This window comes from Oncorhynchus masou, chromosome 19, assembly GCF_036934945.1.
Source record: "Oncorhynchus masou masou isolate Uvic2021 chromosome 19, UVic_Omas_1.1, whole genome shotgun sequence".
Taxonomy (NCBI): Eukaryota; Metazoa; Chordata; class Actinopteri; order Salmoniformes; family Salmonidae; genus Oncorhynchus; species Oncorhynchus masou.
The window spans coordinates 37,003,831-37,027,999 of NC_088230.1; the positions used below are offsets into that span (position 1 = coordinate 37,003,831).

A 24,169-nucleotide genomic window follows, 5' to 3' on the forward strand; every position below is an offset into this window, starting at 1 on the left:
TGAGACGGAGTCTACAACCCACACAAGTGGCTCAGGTAGTGCAGCTCATCCAGGATGGCACATCAATGCGAGCTGTGGCAAGAAGGTTTGCTGTGTCTGTCAGCGTAGTGTCCAGAGCATGGAGACACTACCAGGAGACAGGTCAGTACATCAGGAGACGTGGAGGAGGCCGTAGGAGGGCAACAACCCAGCAGCAGGACCGCTACCTCCGCCTTTGTGCAAGGAGGAGCAGGAGGAGCACTGCCAAAGCCCTGCAAAATGACCTCCAGCAGGCCACAAATGTGCATGTGTCTGCTCAAACGGTCAGAAACAGACTCCATGAGGGTGGCATGAGGGCCCGACATCCACCGGTGGGGGTTGTGCTTACAGCCCAACACCGTGCAGGACGTTTGGCATTTGCCAGAGAACACCAAGATTGCCAAATTCGCCATTGGCGCCCTGTGCTCTTCACAGATGAAAGCAGGTTCACACTGAGCACATGTGACAGAGTCTGGAGACGCCGTGGAGAACGTTCTGCTGCCTGCAACATCCTCCAGCATGACCGGTTTGGCGGTGGGTCAGTCATGGTGTGGGGTGGCATTTCTTTGGGGGGCCGCACAGCCCTCCATGTGCTCGCCAGAGGTAGCCTGACTGCCATTCGGTACCGAGATGAGATCCTCAGACCCCTTGTGAGACCAAATGCTGGTGCGGTTGGCCCTGGGCTCCTCCTCTAGACAATGCTAGACCTCATGTGGCTGGAGTGTATCAGCAGTTCCTGGAAGATAAAGGCATTGATGCTATGGACTGGCCCACCCGTTCCCCAGACCTGAATCCAATTGAGCACATCTGGGACATCATGTCTCGCTCCATCCACCAACGCCACGTTGCACCACAGACAGCCCAGGAGTTGGCGGATGCTTTAGTCCAGGTCTGGGAGGAGATCCCTCAGGACACCATCTGCCACCTCATCAGGAGCATTGTAGGGAGGTCATACAGGCACATGGAGGCCACACACACACTGAACCTCATTTTGACTTGTTTTAAGGACATTACATCAAAGTTGGATCAGCCTGTAGTGTGGTTTTCCACTTTAATTTTGAGTGTGACTCCAAATCCAGACCTCCATGGGTTGATAAATGTGATTTCGATTGATAATTTTTGTGTGATTTTGTTGTCAGCACATTCAACTATGTAAAGAAAAAAATATTTAATAAGGATATTTCATTCATTAAGATCTAGGATGTGTTATTTTAGTAATCCCTTTATTTTTTTGAGCAGTATATATATATATATATATATATATCTGTGATGGGAGAAATGTTGGGGTGTCTGAATTACAGCTTTACAGAACCTTTGGGCAGAATTTAACTTGGTTAAAGCTTCTCTAGTGTCCATGAGTTATTTACTCTGAACAATAAGAAACGAACAGCAGTGATGAAGTCCATCTCTCCTCCACTTTCAGCCAGGGGAGATTGACATATTATTAATATTAGCTCTCTGTGTACATCCAAGGGCCAGCCTTGCTGCCCTGTTCTGAGGGCCAGCATTGCTGCCCTGTTCTGAGGGCCAGCCAAGCTGCCCTGTTCTGAGGGCCAGCCATGCTGCCCTGTTCTGAGGGCCAGCCAAGCTGCCCTGTTCTGAGGGCCAGCCGTGCTGCCCTGTTCTGAGCCAATTGCAATGTTCCTTTGTTGTGGCACCTGACCAAATGACTGACCAGTATCCAGATCAGAAAAAACTAGGGCCTGTAGGACCTGCCTTGTTGATAGTGTTGTTAAGAAGGTAGAAACTAGGACCTGTAGGACCTGCCTTGTTGATAGTGTTGTTAAGAAGGTAGAAACTAGGGCCTGTAGGACCTGCCTTGTTGATGGTGTTGTTAAGAAGGTAGAAACTAGGGCCTGTAGGACCTGCCTTGTTGATAGTGCTGTTAAGGTAGAAACTAGGGCCTGTAGGACCTGCCTTGTTGATAGTGTTGTTAAGAAGGTAGAAACTAGGGCCTGTAGGACCTGCCTTGTTGATAGTGTTGTTAAGAAGGTAGAAACTAGGGCCTGTAGGACCTGCCTTTTTGATAGTGTTGTTAAGAAGGTAGAAACTAGGGCCTGTAGGACCTGCCTTGTTGATAGTGTTGTTAAGAAGGTAGAAACTAGGGCCTGTAGGACCTGCCTTTTTGATAGTGTTGTTAAGAAGGTAGAAACTAGGGCCTGTAGGACCTGCCTTGTTGATAGTGTTGTTAAGAAGGTAGAAACTAGGTCCTGTAGGACCTGCCTTTTTGATAGTGTTGTTAAGAAGGTAGAAACTAGGGCCTGTAGGACCTGCCTTGTTGATAGTGTTGTTAAGAAGGTAGAAACTAGGACCTGTAGGACCTGCCTTTTTGATAGTGTTGTTAAGAAGGTAGAATCTAGGGCCTGTAGGACCTGCCTTGTTGATAGTGCTGTTAAGAAGGTAGAAACTAGGGCCTGTAGGACGTGCCTTTTTGATAGTGTTGTTAAGAAGGTAGAAACTAGGGCCTGTAGGACCTGCCTTGTTGATAGTGTTGTTAAGAAGGTAGAAACTAGGTCCTGTAGGACCTGCCTTTTTGATAGTGTTGTTAAGAAGGTAGAAACTAGGGCCTGTAGGACCTGCCTTGTTGATAGTGTTGTTAAGAAGGTAGAAACTAGGACCTGTAGGACCTGCCTTGTTGATAGTGTTGTTAAGAAGGTAGAATCTAGGGCCTGTAGGACCTGCCTTGTTGATAGTGTTGTTAAGAAGGTAGAAACTAGGGCCTGTAGGACCTGCCTTGTTGATAGTGTTGTTAAGAAGGTAGAAACTAGGGCCTGTAGGACCTGCCTTGTTGATAGTGTTGTTAAGAAGGTAGAAACTAGGGCATGTAGGACCTGCCACGTTGATAGTGTTGTTAAGAAGGTAGAGCAGCGCTTTATTATGGACAGACTTCTCCCCATCTTAGCTACTGTTGTATCAATATGTTTTGACCACGACAGTTCACAATCTAGTGTTACTCCAAGCAGTTTCGTCATCTCAACTTGCTCAATTTCCACATTATTCATTACGCGTTTTAGTTGAGATTTAATATGAGACCAGCTAGGAGCTATCTGTCCCAAATGTAACCCATCCAGGCTTTCAAAAGTACACACACATAAGAACCAAGTAACTAAGAGTGGTAAGTGGGCCTTGTTTGCTGGAGCAGCCCTGAGTGACAAGTCTACATCCCAAATGGCACCCTATTCCTTATATAGTGCACTACTTTAGACCAGAGCCCTATGGAACCCTATTCCTTATATGGTGCACTACTTTAGACCAGAGCCCTATGGAACCCTATATAGTGCACTACTTTAGACCAGAGCCCTATGGAACCCTATATAGTGCACTACTTTAGCCAGAGCCCTATGGCACCTATTCCCAATTGCAATGTTCACTTTGTTGTAGACCAGACCAAATGAACCCTATTCCATATAGTGCAAAACTTTAGACCAGAGGACCCTATGGAACCCTATATAGTGCACTACTTTAGACCAAGCCCTATGGAACCCTATTGATAGTGCACTTGTTAAGAAGGTAGAAACTAGGGCCTATGGACCTATTGTTGATAGTGCACTGTTTAGACCAGAGCCCTATGGCACCCTATTCTCTATATAGTTGTTAAGAAGTTAGAAACCAGGCCTATGGACCCCTATTGATAGTGTTAGGGCTTAAGATTAGACCAGAGCCCTATGGAACCCTATTGATAGTGCACTACTTAAGAAGGTAGAGCCCTATGGACACACTATTCCCCATCTAGCTACTTTGTATCAATATGTTTTGACCACGATAGTTCACAACTTTAGTGTTACCAGAGCCCTATGGAACCCTAGTTGTGCACTACTTTAGACCAGAGCCCTATGGCACCCTTTCCACATTATTCATTACTTTTTAGTTAAGATTTAATATGAGACCAGCTAGGAGCTATCTGTCCCAAATGTAACCCATCCAGGCTTTCCCTGTTCCCACATAAGAACCAAGCAACTAAGAGTGGTAAGTGGCCTTGTTTGCTGGAGCAGCCCTATTCTCTACAAGTCTACATCCCAAATGGCAGCCCTATTCCCTATATAGTGCACTACTTTAGACCAGAGCCCTATGGAACCCTATATAGTGCACTACTTTAGACCAGAGCCCTATGGCACCCTATTCCCTATATAGTGCACTACTTTAGACCAGAGCCCTATGGAACCCTATTCTCTACACAGTGCACTACTTTAGACCAGAGCCCTATGGCACCCTATTCCCTATATAGTGCACTACTTTAGACCAGAGCCCTATGGAACCCTATTCTCTACACAGTGCACTACTTTAGACCAGAGCCCTATGGCACCCTATTCCCTACACAGTGCACTACTTTAGACCAGAGCCCTATGGAACCCTATTCTCTACACAGTGCACTACTTTAGACCAGAGCCCTATGGAACCCTATTCTCTACACAGTGCACTACTTTAGACCAGAGCCCTATGGAACCCTATTCCCTACATAGTGCACTACTTTAGACCAGGACATGTGCACTATAAAGGGAATAGTGTTCCATTTAGGATGCAGAACCACCTTAGAGGGACTGCCTTTAAAAAGCAACAAACCTTTGAAAACGGCCTATGTGGCATTGATATGAGTCAGTAAAGTTATTCTAGCGTCACAATTGACTACAAAGTGTAAATAGAATACATTTGTTTTTGATTTGACGATGTACATTTGCTGCACCAAAACACCTTAGTACGATATTTTAGTTGGGCAATTTTACATATTTGGGAAAAAAAATAAATAATAAATCATTATCTTAGATTGATTCTTGGGATTTTGAGGATGTGAAATACGAAGGGCTTCATGGGGGGACAAACATCATTAACCGGATACACACCTACAACACTGAAATCTTTATTTAAATGTTTATGAGCAACGTGCCAAATCGGCATGTTCAGCGGCTCTTTAAGGCCGTATTAGTGTCTGACTTAGTGACTCTTTAAGGCCGTATTAGTGTCTGACTTAGTGGCTCTTTAAGGCCGTATTAGTGTCTGACTTAGTGGCTCTTTAAGGCCGTATTAGTGTCTGACTTAGTGGCTCTAAGGCCGTATTAGTGTCTGACTTAGTGGCTCTTTAAGGCCGTATTAGTGTCTGACTTAGTGGCTCTAAGGCCGTATTAGTGTCTGACTTAGTGGCTCTTTAAGGCCGTATTAGTGTCTGACTTAGTGGGGTAACTTGAGCAGTGACTTGTGTATCCCCAGTCCCTTGCAGTGAACAGAGATTCTCCCCTGTAGAACACACACTCTCTCTGGCTGACCAGGTCTGAGGTAACGCTGACCTGCATGCGATTGGCTGACCAGGTCTGAGGTAACGCTGACCTGCATGTGACGGGCTGACCAGGTCACAGGTCAAAAAAAGTCAAGGGAAACAACAGCACTGGCCATGTACTGTACGGGCCCTGGTCCAAAGTTCAGCACTATAGAGTGAACATCATTGGACGACATGTAGATATACAGGGTCTTCAGAAACTATTCAAACCCTTTGACTTATTCCAAATGTTGTTGTGTCACAGCCTGAATATAAAATGGATTCAAATGTTGATTTTTTTTTGTGTGTCACTGGCCTACACACACAATACCCTATAATGTCAAAGTGGAATTATGTTTTTATAAAAAAAAAATCATTAAAAAAATTATAAGCTGAAATGTCTTGAGTCAATAAGTATTCAACCTCAAACGGAAACACATTCAGGAGTAAAAATGTGCTTTAATAAGTCACATAAGTTCCATGGACTCACTGTGTGCAATAATAGTATATAATATATATATATATATATATATATATAATAGTATGTATAATGTATAATAGTGTTTAACATGATTTTTGAATGACTCTCTCATTTCTGTACCCTACACATACAGATAATCGTAAGGTCACTCAGTCGAGCCGTGAATTTCCAACACAGATTCAACCACAAAGACCAGGGAGGTTTTCCAACAGAATATATATATTATATTATTATATATAATATATATATTCCATTGCCTCAGAAAGGACACCTATTGGTAGATGGGTAAACATAAGAAGCAGACATTGAATATCCCTTTGTGAAGTTATTAATTACACTTTGGATGGTGTATCAATACACCCAGTCACTACAAAGATACAGGCCTCCTTCTTAACTCAGTTGCCGGAGAGGAAGGAAACCTCTCAGGGATTTCACCATGAGGCCAATGGTGACTAAGGAGATGATTGTGGACTTCAGGAAACAGCAGAGGGAACACCCCCCTATTCACATCGATGGAACAGTAGTGGAGAGGGGAGTAAGTTTTAAGTTCCTCGGCATACACATCACAGACAAACTGAATTGGTCCACTCACACAGACAGCATCGTGAAGAAGGCGCAGCAGCGCCTCTTCAACCTCAGGAGGCTGAAGAAATTCGGTTTGTCACCAAAGGCACTCAAACTTCTACAGATGCACAATCGAGAGCATCCTGGCGGGCTGTATCACCGCCTGGTACGGAAACTGCTCTGCCCACAACCGTAAGGCTCTCCGGAGGGTAGTGAGGTCTGCACAACGCATCACCAGAGGGCTAACTACCTGCCCTCCAGGACACCTACACCACCCGATGTTACAGGAAGGCCATAAAGATCATCAAGGACAACACCCACCTGAGCCACTGCCTGTTCACCCCGCTATCATCCAGAAGGCGAGGTCAGTACAGGTGCATCAAAGCTGGGACAGAGAGACTGAAAAACAGCTTCTATCTCAAGGCCATCAGACTGTTAAACAGCAACCACTAACATTGAGTGGCTGCTGCCAACACACTGACTCAACTCCAGCCACTTTAATAATGGGAATTGATGGGAAATTATGTAAAATATATCACTAGCCACTTTAAACAATGCTACCTAATATAATGTTTACATACCCTACATTATTCATCTCATATGTATACGTATATACTGTACTCTATATCATCTACTGCATCTTTATGTAATACATGTATCACTAGCCACTTTAACTACGCCACTTTGTTTACATACTCATCTTATATGTATATACTGTACTCGATACCATCTACTGTATCTTGCCTATGATGCTCTGTACCATCACTCATTAATATATCTTTATGTACATATTCTTTATCCCCTTACACTGTGTATAATAAATTAGTTTTGGAATTGTTAGTTAGATTACTTGTTGGTTATTACTGCATTGTCGGAACTAGCATTTCGCTACACTCGCATTAACATCTGCTAACCATGTGTGTATGTGACAAATAAAATTTGATTTGATTTGACTTTAAAACAGTTACAGAGTTTAATGGCTGTGATAGGAGAAAGCTGAGGATGGATCAACAACATTGTAGTTACTCCTGTTTGCAACAAGGCACTAAAGTAAATCTGAAAAAAAAATTGGTTCTGGTCTGGTTCAGTCTGTTTTCCAACTAGGAGACAAATTGACCTTTCAGCAGGACAATAACCTTAAACCCATGACAAAATCTACACTGTAGTTGCTTACCAAGACTACACTGAACGTTCCTGAGAGGCCTAGTTACAGTTTTGACTTACATTGGCTTGAAAATCTATGGCAAGATTTGAAAATGGCTGTCTAGCAATGATCAACAACCAACTTGATAGAGCTTGAAGAATTCTTTAAAGAATAAATGTGCAAATACTGTACAATCCAGGTGTGCAAAGCTCTTAGAGACTTACCCAGAAAGACTCACAGCTGTAATATCTGCTAAAGGAGATTCTAACATGTATTGACTCAGGGGTGTGAATACTTATGTAAATTCGATATTTCTGCATTTAATTTTCAATACATTTGCTAACATTTCTAAAAACATGTTTTCGCTTTGTCATTATGGGGTATTGTAATGTCATTATGGGGTATTGTAATGTCATTACAGGGTACTGTGATGTCATTATGGGGTATTGTGATGTCATTATGGGGTATTGTGATGTCATTATGGGGTATTGTGTGTTGGTGGGTGAGAAACAAAATATATTTAATAAATTTTGAATTCAGGTTGTAACACAACAAAATGTGGAATAATTCAAGGTGTATGAATACTTTCTGAAGGCATTGTATATCCATAACTAAACATAACGTATGACTCTCAGGATGTAATTCTCTGACAGACCTCTCGGAGGCGCTGTTGCCCATGAAGGTCCCAAACTGCGAGGCGTAGGCGTGTTCGAAGAGCAGAACCAGGAAGTGTTGCGAGAACTGGAAGGAGCAAGGGAACTGGCGGAGGATCTGCCACACACAGTCTAGGAAGAGCAGGAACACCGGGGCTTCACAACGAGGCTTACTGTTACTGTAGGCTGACTGGGAACAACGCTGCTGGAACGGATGGCCCGCCTAGAGGGAGGATATAACCAATAAACACATTACTAAACTTACAATCAGCTATTAGAGAGAGTACCAGAACCCCCTGGATTCTCTAACTCAGCTATTAGAGAGTACCAGAACCCACTGGATTCTCTAACTCAGCTATTAGATGTGTTTCCACAAGGCCGTGGGGTGAGACAGGGATGCAGCACAAGCCCCACCCTCTTCAACATAAATACAGTGAATTCAGAAAGTATTCAGACCCCTTGACTTTTTTCACATTTTCTTACGTTACAGCCTTATTCTAAAATATATTTGTTTTTTTCCTCAATTGACAAACAATAATCCATAATGACAAAGCGAAAACAGGTTTTCAGAAATCTATAAAAAACTTAAACTGACATATCACATTTAAATAAGTATTCAGAACCTTTACTCAGTACTTTGTTGAAGCACCTTTGACAGCCTCGAGTCTTCTTGGGTTTGACGCTACTAGCTTGGCACACCTGTACTTTGGCAGTTTCTCCCATTCTTCTCTGCAGTTCCTCTCAAGCTCTGTCAGGTTGGATGGGGGAGCGTCGCTGCACAGCTATTTTCAGGTCTCTCCAGAGATGTTCGATCGGGTTCAAGTCCAGGCTCTGGCCGGGCCACTCAAGGACATTCAGAGACGTGTCCCGAAGCCACTCCTGCGTTGGAAGTATTTATTTTTTTTCATATAAATTTGCCAGAAGTTCTAAAAACCTGTTTTCGCTTTGTCTTTATGGGGTTTTGTGTGTAGATTGAGGATTATTTTTCTTCACCCATTTAAGAATAAGGCTGAATTGGCAAGGGCACTAGAACTGTCAGCAGCACCCGGCCTCACTCTGTTAGAATCTGAAGTCAAATGTCTACTGTTTGCAGATTAATCTGGTGCTTCTGTCGCCAACCAAAGAGGGCTTACAGCAGCACCTAGATCTTCTGCACAGATTCTGACAGACCTGGGCCCTGACAGACCTGTGCCCAGACAGACCTGTGCCCAGACAGACCTGTGCCCAGACAGACCTGTGCCCAGACAGACCTGTGCCCAGACAGACCTGTGCCCAGACAGACCTGTGCCCAGACAGACCTGGGCCCAGACAGTAAATCTCAGTAAGACAAAAATAATGGAGTTCCAAAAAAAAAAAAAAAAAGGTCCAGTTGCCAGGACAACACATACACATTCTATCGAGACACCGTTGCCCCAGAGCACACATACCTCGGCCTAAACGTCAACACCACAGGTAACTTCCACAAGGCTGTGAGCGATCTGAGAGACAAGGCTCGAAGGGCCTTCTATGAAAGACGCCGTCCCAATTGATTTGTTTGTGTTTGTTTGTCTTCCCCTATTATTCATACTACAACTACATTGCTATAACACTATAACATAGCTGATCATTTTACACTTGAAACATCTATTGTTTTGAAACCTTTATGAGTGTAATGTTTACTGTTCTTTTCAACAACAAAACAATTAAATTGTTGTTTTTGTTTATTTTACTGGTTTGGCAATGTCAACATATGTTTCCCATGCCAATAAAGCATCATTGAATTTTCAGAGAGAGAAGGCCTGCTATTGGGGGGGGGGGGGGGGATAGTTTAGACTCAGGGTGTGTGTGGGTTACCTGCAGCCACTCTCTCTCCACTAAAGCTTGGAATCCTTGAATGGTCCTGCAGGCTGGGTCCAGGATGATCTGAGCCAGAGACGTCACCTGTAGGGTTGAGTCTGTCCCCTCTGTCCCGTGCACAAGTACTGACGCACCCTCCCTGAGACAGACAGACACGAGAGGGTAAAATGTTTATTGAGTTTAACTTAAAGAGAGACAGAGATAGATAGAGTGTTAGCTATATGGGTTATCTACCTGTCGATGCACTGAGCAGCCAGACAGGCAGTAGTGAGGATCTCCTTGACGTGAGTCTGCCAATTAGAAGCCTCTAGTTTACTGAGCCAGCGGTCCATACTGTGGCTCTGGTCATTACAGGCTTCTACCAGCTTTATCAGGCTCTCCTGGAGAATACTGGACCTGTGGGGGGGGGGAGAATACTGGACCTGTGGAGGGGGAAGAGGAGAGGTTATAACAGACCTCTACCAGCTTTATCAGGCTCTCCTGGAGAATACTGGACCTGTGGGGGGAAGGGAGAGGTTATAACAGACCTCTACCAGCTTTATCAGGCTCTCCTGGAGAATACTGGACCTGTGGGGGGGGAGAGGAGAGGTTATAACAGACCTCTACCAGCTTTATCAGGCTCTCCTGGAGAATACTGGACCTGTGGGGGGGGGAAGAGGAGAGGTTATAACAGACCTCTACCAGCTTTATCAGGCTCTACTGGAGAATACTGGACCTGTGGGGGGGGGAAGAGGAGAGGTTATAACAGACCTCTACCAGCTTTATCAGGCTCTCCACTTTACATCATTTAAAATTACAATGATTGTCTTTCATAATGTTGTCAGATATACTTGGATGTGTAGTGTCAGCGTTTGGCGCTGGCATGTCATGCCTACATTTGCTAATCTTGCCAATGAAAAAAATAATTAGGGTAGTTTGCAATATCAGTGGGCTTTGTGATGACTGATCCATCTGATTCAATAGATGACGGAGCTGAGTTTGCCTTTTTGCCCAAAACTTTACTTAAGGTGCTCCACAGGTTTTTAACTATCATTCTTCTTTGTTTCCTAGTGTAGTTTCTTCTTCTTCTTCTTCCGTTTAGTCACATGATTTCTCAATGTTTTGCCAATGGGTTGTGCAGTCAGACTTATTTGCTTACTATATAGACATACTATTTTACCTCATCCCTCTTAACCGTACAATTTTTACATTCCTTATCAATCCCTGGTAGGTTGACTGATAACCTGAGCCATCATAAGGTATCTAACTGAGTTTCAGAGTCGGAATATGAATGTCATCTGTTGCAAATTATTGATTTCATGTATTCTTGTTTCTTAACTTCTTTGGGGCAGGGGGCAGTATTTTCACGTCCGGATGAAATGCGTGTCCAAAATAAATCGGCCTGCTACTCAGACCCAGAATTTAAGATATGCATATTGTCAGTAGATGTGGATAGAAAACACTCTGAAGTTTCTAAAACTGTTTGAATCATGTCTGTGAGTATAACAGAACTTATTTGGCAGGCAAAACCCAGAGGACAAACGGTTCTAATTGTTTGTTTTTTTCTTAGGTCACTTTTCAAATGAATTTTCATTGGGAATCCAGATTTCTAATCGACTTCCCTGCAGTTCCTATCGCTTCCACTGGATGTCAACAGTCTTTAGAAATTGGTTGAGGTTTGTCCTTTGAGAAATGAAGAAGTAAAACTGTTCAGAACAAGGCTCCAGTCTAGTCAAAGCACGCTCCACTTTGTTTTCCTCCGGTATTGAACACAGATCATCCCGTCTTCAATTATATTGATTATTTACGTTTAAAAAAATACCTAAAGTTGTATTAGGAAAGTAGTTTGACATGTTTGGACAAAGCTTACATGTAACTTATGAGACATTTTGTAGTCATGTTGAGCGACTTGGAACCAGTGTTTTTTTCTGGATCAAATGCGCCAAATAAATGGACATTTTGGATATATAGCAAGAGAATTAATCGAACAAAAGGCCCATTTGTGATGTTTATAGGACATTGGAGTGCCAACAGAAGAAGCTCATCAAAGGTAAGGCATGAATTATATTTTTATTTCTGCATTTTGTGTCGCGCCTGCAGGGTTGAAATATGCTTTTTCCCTCTGTTTACTGGGGTTCTATCCTCAAATAATAGCATTGCTTTCGCCGAAAAGCCTTTTTGAAATCTGACATGTTGGCTGGATTCACAACAAGTGTAGCTTTAATTTGGTATCTTACATGTGTGATTTCATGAAATATGGATTTTTACAGAAATTTCTTTGAATTTGGCATTCTGCATTTTCACTGGCTTTTGGCCAGGTGGATGCTAGCATCCAACATATCCAAGAGAGGTTATTTGTTATTGTTTGGTTATTTGTTATTGGTTAACGTGGGCAGTTTTTTTAACACTTTTCGGGGGATGCTTGATTCTTTTCATTGCTTTACTGGAAAGCTTAGAATAAGTAGACATGATCATGTTATTTATGTTAGTGCAGGGTGAGCTGCACACAGTAGACTGTCTACTAGGGCACACCGCCTCAGTTCTGACAGTATACATCTGGTTCATAGGTACATGATTACTGCTGTGGGATCAGCAAAGGCATTCAGGGCAGTTAGAGGGACATAAATTAGGTTACTTACATTGTGTCTTCCAACGTCCCCTGGTATAATGTACATTTACTGAAGCATTATGACAACTCAGAGACACAATGGTAGGGATTAACTGAGCTGGGCTTGGGTCATTGATAAGTCATTGTCTCAACGCAGCCTTATAATGCTGTGAAATGATCCAGGGAACCAAATGATTTGGGTGGATCCCATTCTCCTTATAATGCTGTGAAAGGATCCAGGGAACCAAGTGATTTGGGTGGATCCCATTCTCCTTATAATGCTGTGAAAGGATCCAGGGAACCAAGTGATTTGGGTGGATCACATTCTCCTTATAATGCTGTGAAAGGATCCAGGAAACCAAGTGATTTGGGTGGATCCCATTCTCCTTATAAAACTTTGTTTCCAGAAGGTATCAACATTGTCAGTAAATGAGCTGTAATAGTCTGGTAGCCAGTTATGGAGGGATACAAGTCTGTAGAACTGTTCAATGCCACGATTTGGGGAGGGCAGAGGGCCAGATATTATGGGGCGTTTGTTGGTGTCAAGCAGAGACCCAATCAGTTGTTTAAAATCCATCTTCAGATGTTCTGAGCTGCCCTTCATAATGTCTTTGAATCCCACCTGAAATACGATAGACTCAATTTCCTGATGCAGGTTTATAATGTTTGGGAGCAGATTATTGATGTCCTGTACTCGTGCTCCTGGATAGCACAACGTTTTTGCTCCAGGGACTGAGACATTTCTCACCATTCAACTGTCTAATACAGCAGCCGGAGAAGGGAACAGAGAAGTCTGCCCATTCCTACCACTCACACAATTCGTTGAACCTTTCCACGGGCCCACGAGAAGCAGGATAGAGTGCGCCCCCGCGATAGGTCTAGACCTTCAGGCAGTGCCCGGTCAGATCCAAAGAGAGGGGAAGGAGTCGAACTCGGCGGCAAAGCTGCTGCTGGCGTCAGTGTGTTGGGAGTCCGCCATCGCAGACACAGGCAATTCCATCGATGAAGGCGCCGGTAGATCAGGCACCAATGGGAGCGAAGCTATTCCTTATATCAATCTGGTCCGAACGAACCTCGCTGATCACCTACTTCACGACAAGATGGAGGAGGAGAAGCAGATGGAGAAGACTTCCTTGGCAGGCTCGTTCCAGGTAGCACAGGCCAGTCAGATATGGACAGATGACAAGGCAGGGAAGCATCATCCATCAGCCCCGAGCGGCATCCATTGGAGTTGAGAACTAGAAAGTTCCAATATTAATTTCCCCCATAAGTTCGAGCAAAATTGACATTTGCTTGCAAGGATAGTCACCTCATTCCTGTAATCCTCCGCTAAAACAATTGCCACATTGGAAGTCTGCATTGTCAATATTGTCCCGGACAAGAGCGCAATAAACATAGCTTCTACAGCGTTGGAAATGTTAGTTAGCTATTCCAGGCAAAGCGAGCTCCATTGCAACTTAGCTAGCTAGCTGGTAGCATGTGTTGACACTAACACATAAATAAATAAGAACTCAAGTAAAACTGGGGAAACAGCAGGCTGAAACAACAGGTTGAGGCGCAGGAGGTATCCGAGTTTGTCTCTCAAATACATTGTTAGTTATTGGTTAGCGAGCTAGCAAATTTTTATTGCCTATTATCAAATGACTTGACTTGAGTCAAAACAAGACAGGGTATCAATAACACGATGAAACGAGCCACCCACAATTCCCCACATGGCATCTTTGTGTCATTGTTGCAAGCGATCTGCCCGTTCAGAACCATAAACCACGCGGCCTTCTGCCCCATTGAGGCGTGCACATCGTTTTATGTGAAGTTGTCAACTAACTCGTCTATATCGTTTCCATTAGGCCGTCTGGGAGTGCGGGCAGTGCCAGTGAGGTCATTTCCGTTTTGAAGCAGTCAGATGTTTGAGGTATAAAGACAAGGTTGGTGCTTTACTGCCACCTGCAGTTATAGAATGTTTGTTCACAGGTATAATTCATTGGCTGATCCTCCTGATGACCTGGATGGAATCATGTGAACCTTCCGTAACCCACAGGAAGTCCCACTAAGTTGAGTTCTTCAATGGTGAAAGTCCTCAATGGTGCTGCCCTTGCTAATACAGGCTTTTGGCCAGAAGAGGCCTCTATCATTCTCGACAAGATCACTTATTGTATACCTCCCCATCACCTCTCCCTGACCATCACCTCTCCCTGACCATCACCTCTCCCTGACCATCTCATTCACCTCGCCCTCCCCATCAACTCGCCATCAAACCTCACCCCTCTCCATCGGGGTGGTGCGGTCAGCACAACACAGTTTCTTCACCCGTCTCCTCGAGTTTCTTCACCCGTCTCCTCGAGACTTCACCCGTCTCCTCGAGTTTCTTCACCCGTCTCCTCGAGTTTCTTCACCCGTCTCCTCAGACTCTTCACCCGTCTCCTCGAGTTTCTTCACCCGTCTCCTCGAGTTTCTTCACCCGTCTCCTCGAGTTTCTTCACCCGTCTCCTCAAGGTCTGCGCCTGTGCATTGATTATCGAGGTCTCAATGAAGTCACGGTCAGGTACAGTTACCTCTTATCGCCACGGTGATTGAGTCAATGCACGCGCGCTTCTTCACAAAACTGGATCTCAGGAGTGCGTACAACCTGGTGCGTATCCCGAGAGGGAGACGAGTGGAAGATGGCATTTAGTACCACATCAGGGCGTTTTGAGTACCTCATCGTGCCGTATGGGTTGATGAATGATCCATCAGTCTTCCAATCCTTGGTAGATGAGTTTTATGTTTCCTCCTGCTCAGTGTGCGCCCAGTGCAAGGCTCCTAGACACCTGCCCAGAGAGAAGTTACAACCCTCCCGTTCCACAACGGCTATGAAAGTCAACCAGAAGCAGTTTTTCAGTCTCTCTGAGTTAGTGATGGCTGTTTCACAGTGTGATGGCCTTGAGATAGAGAAGCTGTTAAACAGCTTCTCTATCTCAAGGCCCTCAGACTGTTAAACAGCTTCTCTATCTCAAGGCCCTCAGACTGTTAAACAGCTTCTATCTCAAGGCCATCAGACTGTTAAACAGCTTCTCTATCTCAAGGCCCTCAGACTGTTAAACAGCTTCTATCTCAAGGCCATCAGACTGTTAAACAGCTTCTATCTCAAGGCCATCAGACTGTTAAACAGCTTCTCTATCTCAAGGCCATCAGACTGTTAAACAGCTTCTCTATCTCAAGGCCCTCAGACTGTTAAACAGCTTCTCTATCTCAAGGCCCTCAGACTGTTAAACAGCTTCTCTATCTCAAGGCCCTCAGACTGTTAAACAGCTTCTCTATCTCAAGGCCATCAGACTGTTAAACAGCTTCTACCTCAAGGCCCTCAGACTGTTAAACAGCTTCTCTATCTCAAGGCCATCAGACTGTTAAACAGCTTCTCTACCTCAAGGCCCTCAGACTGTTAAACAGCTTCTCCATCTCAAGGCCATCAGACTGTTAAACAGCTTCTATCTCAAGGCCCTCAGACTGTTAAACAGCTTCTCTATCTCAAGGCCATCAGACTGTTAAACAGCTTCTCTATCTCAAGGCCCTCAGACTGTTAAACAGCTTCTCTATCTCAAGGCCCTCAGACTGTTAAACAGCTTCTCTATCTCAAGGCCCTCAGACTGTTAAACAGCTTCTCTATCTCAAGGCCATCAGACTGTTAAACAGCTTCTCTATCTCAAGGCCCTCAGACTGTTAAACAGCTTCTCTATCTCAAGGCCATCAGACTGTTAAACAGCTTCTATCTCAAGGCCCTCAGACTGTTAAACAGCTTCTCTATCTCAAGGCCCTCAGACTGTTAAACAGCTTCTCTATCTCAAAGCCCTCAGACTGTTAAACAGCTTCTATCTCAAGGCCATCAGACTGTTAAACAGCTTCTCTATCTCAAGGCCATCAGACTGTTAAACAGCTTCTATCTCAAGGCCCTCAGACTGTTAAACAGCTTCTCTATCTCAAGGCCCTCAGACTGTTAAACAGCTTCTCTATCTCAAGGCCCTCAGACTGTTAAACAGCTTCTCTATCTCAAGGCCCTCAGACTGTTAAACAGCTTCTATCTCAAGGCCCTCAGACTGTTAAACAGCTTCTCTATCTCAAGGCCCTCAGACTGTTAAACAGCTTCTCTATCTCAAGGCCCTCAGACTGTTAAACAGCTTCTCTATCTCAAGGCCCTCAGACTGTTAAACAGCTTCTATCTCAAGGCCCTCAGACTGTTAAACAGCTTCTCTATCTCAAGGCCCTCAGACTGTTAAACAGCTTCTATCTCAAGGCCCTCAGACTGTTAAACAGCTTCTCTATCTCAAGGCCCTCAGACTGTTAAACAGCTTCTCTATCTCAAGGCCCTCAGACTGTTAAACAGCTTCTCTATCTCAAGGCCCTCAGACTGTTAAACAGCTTCTCTATCTCAAGGCCCTCAGACTGTTAAACAGCTTCTCTATCTCAAGGCCCTCAGACTGTTAAACAGCTTCTATCTCAAGGCCCTCAGACTGTTAAACAGCTTCTCTATCTCAAGGCCCTCAGAAGCTGTTTAACAGTCTATCTCAAGGCCATCAGACTGTTAAACAGCCACCACTAACACATGTAGGCAGCAGCCTTTCTACTAGTCACTTTAATAACGTTTATATAACTTGTATTACTCATCTCATATGTATAATACAGTATTTTATACCATCTATTGTATCTTACCTATGCCGCTCGGCCATCGCTCATCCATATATTTATATGTACATATTCTTATTCCATCCATTTACTTAGATTTGTGTGTATTGGGTCGTTGTTGTGGAAATTGTTAGATTACTTGTTAGATATTACTGCACGGTCGGAACTAGAAGCACAAGCATTTAGCTACACTCACAATAACATCTGCTAACCATGTGTATGTGACCATTAACATCTGCTAACCATGTGACCATTAACATCTGCTAACCATGTGACCATTAACATCTGCTAACCATGTGACCATTAACATCTGCTAACCATGTGACCATTAACATCTGCTAACCATGTGACCATTAACATCTGCTAACCATGTGACCATTAACATCTGCTAACCATGTGACCATTAACATCTGCTAACCATGTGACCATTAACCTCTTACATCTATGGGGACTGCTATTTCATTTTTGGATGAAAAGCTCCTATTTTAAACAAGATATTTTGTCACAAAAAGATGCTCGACTATGCATATAATTGATAGCATTCTCTAAAGAAAACACTCTGACGTGTCCAGAACTGTTAAAGATATTCTCTGTCGTGCCCTAGAACGTGAGCTTCAGGCAAAACCAAGATGAGATGGCATCCAGGAAATGAGCAGGATTTTTCTCAGGCTCTGTTTTCCATTGTCTCCTTATATGGCTGTGAATGCGTTAAATGAGCCTGCCCTTTCTGTCGTTTCCCAAGGTGTCTGCAGCATTGTGACGTATTTGTAGGCAGATCATTGGAAGATTGACCATAAGAGACCACATTTACCAGGTGTCCGCCCGGTGTCCTGCGCCAGCTTGGTGCGCAAAAGTCACCTGCCAGTATTTTTCCATGGGATACAGAGAGGAAAGCAAGCTTCCACGAACTGCATATCAATGAAGAGATATGTGAAAAAACACCTTGAGGATTGATTCCAAACAACGTTTGCCATGTTTCGGTCGATATTATGTAGTTAATCCGGAAAACGTTTTACGTTGTAGGTGACTGAATTTTCGGTTCGTTTCGGTAGCCAGACGCAATGTAGTAAACGGAACGATTTCTCCTACACACAGACGCTTTCAGGAAAAACTGCGCATTTGGTATGTAACTGAGAGTCTCCTCATTGAAAACATCAGAAGCTCTTCAAAGGTAAATGATTTTATTTATTTGGTTATCTGGTTTTTGTGAAAATGTTGCGTGTTAAATGCTGCACTCAAAATGCTATGCTAGCTTTGCATACTCTTACACAAATTAGTCAATTTCTATGGTTCAAAAGCATATTTTGAAAATCTGAGATGACAGTGTTGTTAAGAAAAGGCTAAGCTTGAGAGCAGACCATGTGTATTATTTTCATTTTATTTGCGATTTTCAGAAATCGTTAACGTTGCTTATTTTGCTAATGAGCCTGAGGCTTTAGTCACAAACCCGGATCCGGGATGGGGAGTTTCAAGAAGTTAACATCTGCTAACCATGTGACCATTAACATCTGCTAACCATGTGACCATTAACATCTACTAACCATGTGTATATGAAAAATGTGATGTGATTTGATCACTATCACCCTTCCATCACCTCTCTATAGCCTTGTGAATCCTCCTCCACTGTGGGTAGTTGGCCTCTGATTCGAACCCTCCTCCCCGTGCCTTGGCCTGCTGCGCCACGCTGACGGTACGCGTGTCGATGATGTAGCCCCGTTTCCCTGCCCGCAACGTGGCGTTGATCAACTTCTCGTCTTCCTTACAGCGACGCCCGTTGGTGCCGGTCAGCGGCTGGCCTGAACGCATCATCACCTGGTGACAGAGAGCGAATCAGGGACTAGAGGTCAGGGGTCAAGAAGCAGACACCACAGAGAAAGACAGAAATTGAGCATCTTGATTGGTTAATTAGGTTGTTATATTTTTCACTCAAGTCACTGAATAAAAATGCCTGCTAAGTGACTAAAATGTAAATGTATTTATGTTATACGTGCTACTGAACATACAGAAAGATTAGACTTTTACGACCTCTGAAAGGCTTGAAGGACATTGCCGGCCAAAAACAATCACACCGGCTGTATTTCTGTATTATGAAAGTGTATACCAGTCTCTTTCACTCTTCCTATTCAAGGCTTCGTCTCTATCATTTATTTAATATCTCAATGTTCAAAGTTTAGCCGATTCCAACTAATATTGATTGATGACATGCAATTTTTTATTTTTTTTTTTTTTTGCAACAATGGACTAATGATGCAAATACCAAAAGACAGTTTTTGGGTGGAGTTTCCCTTTAAGATCAGACTCAAATAGACCAATTCAGTTGGGGTTTATAATACCTTGAAAAGCCTAAAAGACCTCAAGTCATTCTGCCACATAAATTATGAACATGGTAGACGAGAACACTTCTCTACGGTGAACTACATTGACTATAAACTCAATTTCCCATGGTGCCGTGCACTCCTCTCACCATGCCGTTCTTCTTGTGATAGTAGCTGAGTACGGGGAAGCGTCCCCCGTGGCGGAAGGCGGCAGCTTTCCTTAGGGTGTCGTCATCCACATCTTTAGGTACGGCCACCAGAGGAGGGTAGGAGGAACACACACTGTAGTCCTTATTCACATCACTCAGACGCCACTCTTCAGTCTAGGAGAGATGGATGGAGGGAGGGAGAGGAGGGAGGGGAGGGATGGATGGAGAGGAGAGGAGCGAGGGATGGATGGAGAGGAGCGAGGGATGGATGGAGAGGAGCGAAGGATGGATGGAGAGGAGCGAAGGATGGATGGAGAGGAGGGATGGATGGATGGAGAGGAGGGATGGATGGAGAGGAGGGATGGATGGAGAGGAGGGATGGATGGAGAGGAGGGATGGCGGGAGAGGAGGGATGGAAGGAGAGAGGGAGGGATGGATGGAGAGGAGGGAGGGATGGAGAGGAGGGAGGGATGGATGGAGAGGAGGGATGGATGGAGAGGAGGGATGGATGGAGAGGAGCGAGGGATGGATGGAGGGATGATGGATGGAGAGGAGCGAGGGATGGATGGAGAGGAGCGAGGGATGGGTGGAGAGGAGGGATGGGTGGAGAGGAGGGATGGATGGGTGGAGAGGAGGGAAGGATGGATGGATGGAGAGGAGGGATGATGGATGGATGGAGGGATGATGGATGGAGAGGGGATGATGGATGGATGGAGGGGGATGATGGATGGAGAGGAGGGATGATGGATGGAATAGAGGGAGGAGGGGTAGTGAGGATGGGTGGAGATTTGATCATGGGTGGATTAAGGAAAGATGGGTGGATGGGTTTTTATGTCACTGTGACATCTGCTGATGTAAAAAGGGCTTTAGAAAAACATTTGATTTGATTTGACAGAACATTATTGAAAATTAACATAATGAAAGAACCGTTTTCCTTATTTGACAAATAAACCTTGAAACATCCAGATCTAAAAGAAACAGCCATACAACACCCAGCAGTAATTAGAAACAGCCATACAGCGGTAAATTAGAAACAGCCATACAACACCCAGCAGTAATTAGAAACAGCCATACAGCGGTAAATTAGAAACAGCCATACAGCGGTAAATTAGAAACAGCCATACAGCGGTAATTAGAAACAGCCATACAGCGGTAATTAGAAACAGCCATACAACACCCAGCTGTAATTAGAAACAGCCATACAACACCCAGCGGTAATTAGAAACAGCCATACAGCTGTAATTAGAAACAGCCATACAGCTGTAATTAGAAACAGCCATACAGCTGTAATTAGAAACAGCCATACAGCGGTAAATTAGAAACAGCCATACAGCTGTAATTAGAAACAGCCATACAGCGGTAAATTAGAAACAGCCATACAGCGGTAAATTAGAAACAGACATACAACACCCAGCTGTAATTAGAAACAGACATACAACACCCAGCTGTAATTAGAAACAGACATACAACACCCAGCTGAAATTAGAAACAGCCATACAACACCCAGCTGTAATTAGAAACAGACATACAACACCCAGCTGAAATTAGAAACAGACATACAACACCCAGCTGAAATTAGAAACAGCCATACAACACCCAGCTGTAATTAGAAACAGACATACAGGGTTAACGCGGGTTAATGAAGGATTTTAAGTCTTGAGACATGGATTGCATACCTCTGCCATTCAGAGGGTAAATGGGCAAGACATAATATTTAAGTGCCTTTGAATGGGGTATGGTGGTAATAACCAGGTGTACCGGGTTGTGTCAAAAACTAACACTGCTGGGTTTTTCACACAACAGTTTCCTGTGTGTATCAAGAATGGTCCACCACCCAAAGGACATACAGCAAACTTGACATCCGTGTGAATCAACGTGGGCCAGCATCCCTGTGGAACGCTTTCGACCCCTCGTAGAGTCTACATGGGCCAGCATCCCTGTGGAACGCTTTCGCCCCTCGTAGAGTCAACATGGGCCAGCATCGTGAGTCAACATGGGCCAGCATCCCTGTGGAACGCTTTTCGACCCCTCGTAGAGTCTACATGGGCCAGCATCCCTGTGGAACGCTTTCGACCCCTCGTAGAGTCTACATGGGCCAGCATCCCTGTGGAACGCTTTCGACCCCTCGTAGAGTCTACATGGGCCAGCATCCCTGTGGAACGCTTTCGACCCCTCGTAGAGTCTACATGGGCCAGCATCCCTGTGGAACGCTTTCGACCCCTCGTAGAGTCTACATGGGCCAGCATCCCTGTGGAACGCTTTCGACCCCTCGTAGAGTCTACATGGGCCAGCATCCCTGTGGAACGCTTTCGACCCCTCGTAGAGTCAACATGGGCCAGCATCCCTGTGGAACGCTTTCGACCCCTCGTAGAGTCAACGACCTGACGAACTGAGGCTGTTCTGAGGGCAAAAAGAGAGTGCAACTCAATATCAGGAAGGTGTTCTTAATGTTTTGTAGACTCAACGTATTATCTCAGCAGGTTCCAGGGTGAGCAGAGCAGCCCTACATACCATGGACTCCAGGTCTTTGAAAGCATCCTCTGGAAGGAAAGACTTCCATCCGTCCTCGATGACCTGAAACATGGGCCGGTAGAAGAGCGGGTACATCAACGAGACAGAGTCCAGAGTGGACAGAACCTAGAGGAAGAGAGCAGATATGACGTTGAGTGTGCACTCTGTAGTGAACGACTACACACTTCATAGAGAATGTGACCACAGCCTGAGAACCACAGCTCGTAACCTCTTCCCCGGGTTATTGTGCACAGCACATACAAGCCTGGGATAGCAACCACTCAGAGTCGACCTTAGTGGGAGTGACCATAGAATTCTGAGGGACCTACTGACTAAAGTATTTGTCATAATTGAATTTTAGCGAATCACATGACTGATGTGTGGATCTGTGCTTTGCTAGTGTAAAGGGGAGAGTTAGGAAGGTGTTGTCGGAGAGGATTGGTGGGTAGATTAAGACAATTTATTTGGAGGCGGGGGGGGGGGTTCTTCCGACTGTCTTTGTCGGCTGACGAATGCCGAGTTTGACTTGTTGCCAGACCAGGCATTTAGGCGGAAGTGTCTATGAATGAGATTAGAACCACAGAGAAACTCCTCTAGAGGTCTATCTCCAGGTTGGAATTGATACATTGATACCATTGTTAATCTCCACGGTGGGATTGATACCAGAGGCTAGTTTACTGGTCAACCTGCATTGTTCCTATTCATTCCATTGATGTTCCAATATAAAACATGGAGACTATAGTCCCTCCTCACCTCGATAGAGCTGGCGATGTTGAGGCACTCCTCCATGCCAGGGATATCCAGCTGAATCACCCTGAGGTCTTTACACTTGACTATGATGGTGCCCAGAGACCCCACAAACCTGCAGACAGGGGGAGAAGGTTAACACTGGCCCTAAGCTTGATCATAACCCTTCACCCCTGATCCTAACCCCTCCTTACCTTCAACCTGATACTAACCCCTCAACCCATCCTCAACCCTGACACTCAGGTCTTGATACCTACTAGCAAGTCCCTAACCCCAAATATCCCCCTACAACCCCATTGTGTTGTCCTGTACACACACACCCACCTCTTCTCTATGGGGTCGATGTTAGCATGCAGCAGCCTGACGCTGAGCCTGGAACAGAGCTACCGACCACCCACCTCTTCTCTATGGGGTCGATGTTAGCATGCAGCAGCCTGACGCTGAGCCTGAGCTACCAACCACCCACCTCTTCTCTATGGGGTCGATGTTAGCATGCAGCAGCCTGACGCTGAGCCTGAGCTACAGACCACCCACCTCTTCTCTATGGGGTCGATGTTAGCATGCAGCAGCCTGACGCTGAGCCTGGAACAGAGCTACCGACCACCCACCTCTTCTCTATGGGGTCGATGTTAGCATGCAGCAGCCTGACGCTGAGCCTGGAACAGAGCTACCAACCACCCACCTCTTCTCTATGGCGTCAATGTTAGCATGCAGCAGCCAGAGTTCCTCTGTGTTGTCCTGTCTGGAGCTCAGTATGAGGTGATGTCCTGTCAGACAGAGTGTTCCCTCCACTGTGGGCAGGAAAGGTCTCCTCAACACCACCCCATCCACTCTGGGGGTCTTAATCAGCTCAGCAAACTCCATTTCCTAAAACAGAGACAGCGTACCATAAGGCGATAGTGTGAGTTAGCTAGCCTTTTTGTATTTGTTCATTAACCAGAGATAGTTGCACTTCCCCGGAGTAGAGCAGTCTGTATTTTTTAAACCAAGAGGTGCAGTTTCCTTTTCACAACAAGAAATTATAATTTCATGTTTGATAGACATCAGATGCTTGCAATACTAGCTTTGGCCACCGAGCTAGTTAACATGCTCCTGGTAATCAAATTGTGCTTTCAAGACAACTGGGAACTCGAAGAAAATATATATACATACATACATACATACATACATACATACATACATACATACATACATATATAGCGGTGAAATTATGAAATCAGTGATCTTCAGGTCGGGAAGTCTGAGCTCAAAAAAAATACA

At 44.6% G+C, this 24,169-nt stretch overlaps 1 protein-coding gene across 1 annotated transcript in view; it reads right to left on the reverse strand.

Annotated features, from left to right (window-relative positions):
* mtmr9 (myotubularin related protein 9) overlaps nucleotides 1-24,169 on the reverse strand; it is a 38,303-nt gene that overhangs the window by 12,981 nt on the left and 1,153 nt on the right. The window contains exons 2-9 of the mRNA XM_064925758.1: nucleotides 23,592-23,776; nucleotides 22,916-23,024; nucleotides 22,163-22,288; nucleotides 19,652-19,825; nucleotides 18,782-18,999; nucleotides 10,179-10,340; nucleotides 9,942-10,083; nucleotides 8,111-8,331 (exon numbers count right to left, since the gene is read on the reverse strand). Coding sequence (XP_064781830.1) covers nucleotides 8,111-8,331; nucleotides 9,942-10,083; nucleotides 10,179-10,340; nucleotides 18,782-18,999; nucleotides 19,652-19,825; nucleotides 22,163-22,288; nucleotides 22,916-23,024; nucleotides 23,592-23,776 — 1,337 coding nt within the window. The remainder of the gene's footprint in view (nucleotides 1-8,110; nucleotides 8,332-9,941; nucleotides 10,084-10,178; nucleotides 10,341-18,781; nucleotides 19,000-19,651; nucleotides 19,826-22,162; nucleotides 22,289-22,915; nucleotides 23,025-23,591; nucleotides 23,777-24,169) is intronic.